General features: G+C 38.0%; 1 protein-coding gene across 1 annotated transcript in view; it reads left to right on the top strand.

Annotated features, from left to right (window-relative positions):
- Positions 1-754: 754 nt before the first annotated feature.
- The window catches only part of utrn (utrophin), a 184,102-nt gene continuing 176,465 nt past the window's right edge, over positions 755-8,391 (top strand). The window contains exons 1-2 of the mRNA XM_008397714.2: positions 755-1,165; positions 3,168-3,324. Of these exons, the coding sequence (XP_008395936.1) occupies positions 3,252-3,324 (73 nt within the window). The 5' untranslated portion in view covers positions 755-1,165; positions 3,168-3,251. The remainder of the gene's footprint in view (positions 1,166-3,167; positions 3,325-8,391) is intronic.

Raw genomic sequence — 8,391 nt, 5'->3', positions numbered from 1 at the left:
ATAGAGAGAGAGAGAGAGAGAGAGAGAGAGAGAGAGAGAGAGAGAGAGAGAGAGAGAGATAGATAGATAGATAGATAGATAGATAGATAGATAGATAGATAGATAGATAGATAGATATAATGGCATGTTGTCAGTTTAACTGCTTGTGAATGATTTACACATTTCATTAATTTTGTATTTTTGCAAATAACCAAAATATGTATTTATTCAGTATACAAAATTCACATCGTTTTTGTTTTAGAATTTTCTAAAAAAAATTGTATACAATTATTTATGTAGTTATGCATTTGTTGAATGAACCGGTTCCGTATTCACATATGACTTTTCGTATAGTGTTTTTTTTTCTAATGAAGGGGGATTTCTGGTGGGAGTCGCCGGTTTTGGTGGTGTTACGTCACGTGACGGTCACCGCGCCATGTTTCCATCTCCCAGCCAGGAAAACTTTTACAGGCAAGGGAACAGCCAGAGGCGGTTGTTAAAAAAAGGCACGTTACATAAATACTTCCGGTTAAGTTCTTCAAAATAAAGGTTTATTTATATTTTCTTTTCCAAATGAGAGTTTATTTTCGATGTGATGTAGATCAGTGCTAATTATCTGTTTATATTTTTAGAAGAATAAAATCCTGAACAAACACAACAAATGGTCCGTAACAGTTTGTGCAAGTCAAACAACTAATTGTTTTATTCTGATAGACGGATTCTTGCATTTCCGCTTCACGCAGGTAAGTGTGGCTAACTTTACACCAGTGAGCAATAGAGAGAAAGAGTCAAGAAAGCAACAGGAACAAAGTTGTAGGACCTGCACCGCCGTGTTCAGCTGTGAAATGCAGTAACCGACTTCCAGTTTTCGGGACACAGTAAGCTGTAAACTACTAAGACAGCAACGGGGTTTTGCTCGGCATTAAACGGCAAAGAGGCGTTTCCTGAATCTTTTTTTAAGGGAGCATATCGTGGAGACTGGATGATCTTCAGGAAGGGTCTCCTTACTTTATCTGAGCTTGGACTTGAGCTTTGATAAGGAAGGTGCTCTGTGCCTCGTAGAAAATGCCTTAAACTGTTTGGACTTTTGTTCTCGGAAACAACTTTGGCACATTAGGCCTTGTTTGTACATTTTGAAGTTGTTTTGAGGGAACGCGTTTCCTGACCCCTGTGACAGACGGTGGAGGTGAGAGTTTGTTTCTTTTAAACATAGCAAAACACCTTAAAGAACACTACTTTAAAAGTTCACCGCTGGTGTTTTTCTTTCGGGGTTAGGCGGGGTAGGTTAGATTAGCCTCTTAAAACAAAACACTGAAGTGAATTCACCTGGGGTCTTGACGTAGGTCTTGGTGTGCACGTTGCAGTTTAATTGAATTGGATGAGTATTCGCTGCAGTCATGCCTTAGAGATGAAACATTAACTCCAACTAGGCCACTCCGACTCGTGTTTGTGTTGGAGAATTTGTCAGTCCTAAAAAAAAAAAAAAAAGACGACTTAAATAAATGTATTTGGCCCAATCGTAGCCCATTTCAACTCCAGATTCTCACATGGACTTCTAAATTATTATATAGTAAGATTTTCAAGGAGTTCAGCCTATCTGACAGATTGTATCTCTGTTTTGCTTTGGTCGCCACAACTACCCGTCTAACTCGGAGAGGAACTGAAATTTTTAACACACATGCAAAGATAGATAGTGCCGCCTTTTCCTTGCTTATACAGCTATTTTGGGGGTTTTACATCATGCTGTAAGAACTCACCCTGCAACAGCTTGGTAAATCTGCAGAGAAGCTGGATGGAAACCCTTTTAAAGAATGAACCACAAAACCCAATTGGCCTTTAATAAATGAGTTAGAAATGAGCGCATGAGGGCTAAGAGAAATGGCTTTTATTTCATATCCTGTTTGTAAATTTAAAACGTCCACAAAGAATCACATGCTTAGTTGCATGTTAGCACATGACAACAAATTGCATAATAATATCTCAGTTTTATGTCCATAAGCCAAAATCAACTCAGTAGAACTGTTGGATAAGTCAAAACTGTGAATGGAGTGTTTTGATGGCACACCAAAGCAAAGTGGTCACATAAAGCAGAATTTGATCCACGATAGTGATTAACTAAACAAAACAAGATTCAACTTTAATCATTCTTATTTATAGGTCAAAGGAGATTTTTTTCCCCCTTCAAGCATTTTGTTTTCATTTGCAAAGGTCAGTTACAGATCCCTGTTAACGTTTTCACTCTCTTTGAATCAGAAAAACTGATATATCCACATACTGAGGTAGAAATGTTTTTTTTTTTTTTTTAATAATGGATTCCCTATTTCTAAATGAAATATGCTGTCAAAATCAAACATAGGAATTCCTATGTGAAATGTACTAAAAGCTACAAAAAGGGCAAATGTATGAAAAAAAACATTCACTCATCAGATGGAATCAAAATGTAACCTTTTGGCGTTCATGCAAAATGCTATGTGTGGAATATAACTAACACTTTGTAACACTAAACATCTATATGGGGAAACATGGTGGTGACAGGATTATACAGTGGGGAGGCTTTTCTTTAACGTAAACAGAATAGCGGGTTAGGGTTGACTGAGTTGATGGATGAAGCCAAACGGGGTAATCCTGGAAGAAATCTCATCTTTGGTTGTAAAACCAAGCCTGTTGCAGAAGTTCACTTCCCAACAGGACTGATCCATAACACCAGAGCTACAATGGGATGGTTACCATTAAAGCATATTCAAGTGTCAAAATTGCCCAGTCACGATTAATACCTATGGGAAGGAGGGGTGGGGGGGAGAATGGATAAATTGCTAAGAATTTTAAAATCTGTAATTACAGACCTTCTGCTTTCAATCTGACAGATTTGAGCTTTTTTGCAAAAGGAATGTTTAAAAATGTTAGTCTTTACATGTCCATAGCTGTGATTCTACAAAGTATCGACTCAAAGGGATGAAATACAAATGTGCATCACACATTTCAGAGTTTTAGTTGAAAAAATATCCATGTATCCATCCTTTTTATATTTGCTTAATTCTTTCTGTTGGTCTTTTACATAGAATCCACTGAAATCCACTCAAAATCACAGATGTAACAGCATTAAATAAGTTATTTTAAATAGAAGCAAAAGTTAAATACATCAGTCATATCTAAATACTTTTGTCTAAGACAACTTTTTGTTCTCTCAGGGGCAGAAGAAGAGCTGTTTCCAAAGTGGCTGTGGGGTGTACCACTTAGTTTGATCTGTGCAAACGTTGGATTATTAATATACAATGGCATTACAAGGAGACACTGCAGAAGGAGGAGTCAATGAAGAGTTTAATGAAATCATCAAGTGGAGATCAGGTATGTTTTCTAAAAAGTGACTTCTCTTCTAGTGCACCCAGCATGGTTAAGCCAGTGAGCACATGTGCAAGTGCAAATTCTGACAGAGCTTCCAGGCCTCTTTAGGTACACATCACCTCACAGAATAAGGTTACACTCTGTTGTACGTGCTTGAGGGTATAGCGACCGTAAGGAAACCCTGACAGAGCCAGAAATCCTGTTGTGCATGGTTAGCCTCAGTTCCCATGGAGCCCGGGGAAAAGGGACTGAGGCAAAGCGAGCAGCAAAGCACGTGAAGCGAACCGGAGACAGTTGACTATACGGAGTTCACTGAGAGAAAGCAGCAGGAAAAATTGACCAATGGCAGCAGAGAGCGGCGTAGAAAAGAATGCAGGGATGGGTTTAGAGAGCCACACCCAACGATCTTTCTCCGTCAATGTTTTCATTCCATAGGTTAATCTTTTGTAGACGCCTCCCTCAAAGAAAGAGACAATGCACAAACAAGTTGTTGTTCAGGTGGGAGGAGTGCTTAAGCTGAAAAGGTGAGGTAATTTAAGATAACTTGGAGGAATTCCCAGGGGGGTAAATTATGTGTCCTTCAAAGATTAAATGGCTTGTATTTCAAATAAATAACAAAAGGGACAGTGAAAGATGAGTGAGAAGCGATCGCCTTTCTGTACAGAACTCATCTAGCATTCACAAAAATGCATCAGTTTAAAACATGTATACGAGACCCGGGTATTTGCGAGGGAGGTGGAGGTCTTTTGTTTCAGCGAATCTAGATAATGCTCACATACCGCATAAAAAATTGGATTTAAAACAAATAATTGTTCAAGGTAGATGCAGAAAGTTGACATTCTTGATGCACTTGTTTTTCCAAGTTGATTTGAGCCAGTTCACATAAAGTTTAGAGGTTGAACTTTGCTATTGAGCTCCATTATTATTTTTACTGTTGCCTCGTGGCAAAAGGACATAGGCTTGAATAGAGTTTGAGTTTGAATGTTCTCCATATTCATATGTGGGTTTTCTCTTGGTACTCTGGCTTCCTCCCACTGAACCAAAACATTCATGTTAGGGTGCTTGTCTACTCTAAATTGCCTTGAAGTCTAAATTGGTGTTTTTTTTTTCTGTTTCTCACCCATTGATCCCCAGTCCAGTGGTTCTGGAAGGCTTAAACTGGATGAAACCTGGGATTAGTTCTTAAATCATAGTAGGCTGGGTGCCCATGCTGTGATTTTTGCAAGAGAGGAGTTGTCTGTCCACATTCCAGACATCATTTGGGGTTGCTAAGGAAGTAATGGCAATTGTTGTCACACTTTTTAATTAAAGTATTTGTATGTATTTGTTTAAAATGTTTGGTAGGTAGGCTAAGTCATGGGGTTCAGTGCATGGCAAAATTTTAAAAGGTTAAGGTTTAAAAATTGCAGAAATGATTTGTTATACTCTTCCTCTGGTTGAAAGTATGTTTGATATGTCAGAGAATGAGTGTTTTATCTATCTGTATGGAGCACATAATAGTGCAGTGTGTCACTGCCCCATAAATCCAGGTGTTTAGAAGGTTAAAAACGGGGATGGTCATGATAGAAACTAAAGGAGCACCTCCCATTTCTGATGCAAAGCAATGAGCAACATGTCTGTCACTGCAGTCCCTATCTAGCAGATAGGCAGACTGGCTGACCAGCTAATATCAGCTTGTTTCCTACTGTTACTTTATAAGGAACAGATTTAGAAAAAATTGCACTATTCTAAGAGAATATCATACAAGCATATAGATGTACCCAAATGTAGAACAGACTCGCTAGAATCAATGGTTACAATAAGATTTGGCTGAGAAACAAAAAATTTATTTACAGGCGCCACGATTCTCACTCTCGTTTGTCAAAAAGATGATGTTCTACTCAAACAGCTGAAAATAATTAAATATATTTATGACACATCTTTTAGCTTCATCTAATGTTTATTATAAAAACAAGTAAAGTTGCATTGACGAGTGGGATGTGTTTTGGACATGTCCCACTGGGATGAGGCCCGGGTTCAGACTTGATACTTGCCTAAGAGATTCTCTCCCATGACTAGCTTGGGAATGAGTCAGACTCTCCTGAATGAGCTAAAAGAGTTACGTAGCTGCCAAACAGGGAGGTCTGGGAACCTCTGCTGAGGCTGTTGTCCCTACAACCTGATTCTGGATGAGTGACAGAAGATGGATGGATAGTTAAGTGGATAGATTGATGTGTTGACGCCAGTAAATCATTACAGACAGTTCAAACTGTCCGGGTTATGTAATAGTTATGACAGGGCGATCTTGTACTCTACTGAACAACCACCAGAGTGGAGAAAACACAAATCAGCAGGTGTAAGAAAGCCTGTAGTTATGTGAAAATATACGGTCTTTTATAGATTATAGCTATTTAGCAACATTTATTATCTTTATAATGCACAACTAGTTCCTAGAACTGCATGAATTGAGTGTACCATATCTTCATTAGGTCAATTTGATGTGAGCTTTTCTCCCAGAATCATTTATTTTGGTTTAAAGCAAAATTACAGCTTATACTTGTTGCAGTGTCCTGGAATCAATCCCCCCCTGCTAGTTGCACTTTGCTGTTTCTCTCAACCATCAAACACACTGGGGGAGAAGAAGAAAAAAGTCCATGTGCCAGCTTTCCTCACTCGCCCAGCCTCGGTGCGCTTTCAGATCCGTGCCAGGAATTCCACTGAGCCGGTACTCCCAGAAGAGTTTGTAATTTACAGCTCTAGTCTTCAGACCACAAAGCTTTTTCTTACCAAGTTTCAGGTCACCATAGCAACTAAAAAAGTATAGTTACACATTTAGTACATACCATTGCCGTGGCACTCTAAAACAGTTTGATATCTTCAGAGTTATACATTTATATTGAAGAAACACAACAACCTTAATCCTAGTTTTTTCTTTTTTTTTTCTTTTATCTACATGTCGTTGGTATGCCTACAAGTATAGTGCCTTGGAAAAGCAGTAATATACATTGATGCTTTAAGCATTTTGTCACTTTACAGCTACAATCTTCAGTTTTATTTCTTATTGGAATAGAACTAGATACGTTTGAAGATGAAAACTGGAGCTAAATACATGGTAGTGGTGCAAGAATATGTGAGATTTTTATATCGCGTTAAAATGGAATATTTGCTTTCATTTTAAATTAATCATTAAGTGTTGCTACAAATATCCAGCGACATTTGCTTGCATAAAAAGTTTGGAGAATCGGTTTGTGAAAGTTAACAAAATAAAACCAATTTTTTTGAAGTGTGCCTCCTTAATTTCTTTTAGTGGATAAGAATACACACAAAAATTACTTTGAAAAGATCAAATATGACATCTTGTTTCGTGTTTTGAAACTTCTATGATTTACAGATCAATTTTTCTATAAAAATCTGACTTGGTTGTTTGGTTCTTTGGGATATTGCAAATTTAATTAGTTGATGTTAACAGATGCTCTCCATTTGGAGTCACTTGATATATTAAATCACAGTTATTGCAAAAACAAAATAATAAAACGAATCAATGCAGAATTCTTTTCTCACCTCAGTTTTGTGATACTTTTGCATGACAATTCTGTGAAAATGCCAATCACGTTCTCCGTTTTATCATTCAGGACTTATTTGATCTTGAGCATAATGAAAAATGACTAGTGGACTATTCATTCTCACACAGACCATGATTGTGGCGTTAGATCCTACTTTTTTTTTTTTTTTTAACACCTCTTGAAGTCTGTAGAGGCTGGATCTTAAAATGTATTCTGTATCTAAACGAAGTTGAGTTGTGGCTGCTGTAAAGTCATAAATGCAGATAAGGAGTTCCTTTGTTAGAAGATGTGTAGGCTGTGTGGAGCTGAAACTTGAGCTGTAAGAAGTGAGTGGGTGATGCCTGGTGGGCAGGTGGAGGGATATCTTCACAGCTGGGACAACAGCCATTAGTTCATGAGGACCCTAGGATCTAATGAAAAGGCTTTCAAAAATAAATTTCAAAGGTTGTCACCAACTATTTAAAAACAGAGAGAACTTGTGCTCAATTAGTTTTTTCAATGGTTTATGTCTTTCAGCATGTCCGTTTGAGAAAACGTACTTGCTGCAGTTGTCATTTGTTTGATGTAAATGTTACTCTGTCTTGTTATTTCTGCTCGTCCGCATAAAGCAACGGCCATAGCGAGAAACAAACATTCACTTTATGATGGACTGAAACCTAGATTGTCTTGTGCAGCACGTGTTGGGCATTTTATCTGTGGGGTCTTTGTCCTTCAGTGTTTGTCACGCTTGGTGTTCCTTGTGATAAATGTAGTTGGATCCTATCTAGTTCGACCTTACTTTCAGCCAATCAGCAGCTGACCTACATGTAGCTTCATCTCTGAAATCTATAGGCCACTCGCTTCTTGGAAGAACTGCACTACAAGCTGCAGATGTTTTCAATTTCTCCTCCTTGTTGCTAACTTGGCTGATTTAATTACATTTCATTTTAAAAACAAAGCATCAAATGGTGTTTTGCAGTGTTTTTGTACCTTTAGTTGAATTTTGTCAATGATTTGTAAGAGATTACACTATACATCTATGATGACTTGCAGTTATTTGTTTAAGCTTGTCTGAACCCAGAAAAGCCAACCGGCTGTGATCCCCAAATCTTACTTGAATCTAAGTAATCACAAACTTTGTGAATGTTGTTTATTTTCTGGACTCTAGACCACCCTTACTTCACTTCATGTGCAGAAATATCTTGGTTAACCTTGTAGACGGCGGTTAGCCACAAGTCAAAGCGCTAAGGATGCTTACACGCACTATTTCACAGAGTTCTGCTTGGATTATCTTGTAACCCCTTGAAGGTCTACCTGTTTGTTCTGTTCTTGTACTTTCTAACTTCTCATTCCAGAGTGCAGACAAATGTAAAATGGCAGGTAACATCCTTGTCTTGTGTTGTAGCTTTTCTCAATTTTCTCATCATTCTCTCTAATAGGTTGTTTTCAGTTTATTATGTTATGAGGATCATATTGCATGTCCCACACGGCCTTTTGACAGGAGGATATGAAACTGGGAGGCTTGATAACTTAAAATAAACACATCCAG

Source organism: Poecilia reticulata, linkage group LG21 (genome assembly GCF_000633615.1).
Source record: "Poecilia reticulata strain Guanapo linkage group LG21, Guppy_female_1.0+MT, whole genome shotgun sequence".
NCBI classification, from domain to species: domain Eukaryota; kingdom Metazoa; phylum Chordata; class Actinopteri; order Cyprinodontiformes; family Poeciliidae; genus Poecilia; species Poecilia reticulata.
The sequence above is the reverse complement of the archived record's forward strand: the minus strand, read 5'-3'. Positions and strand labels throughout refer to the sequence as shown.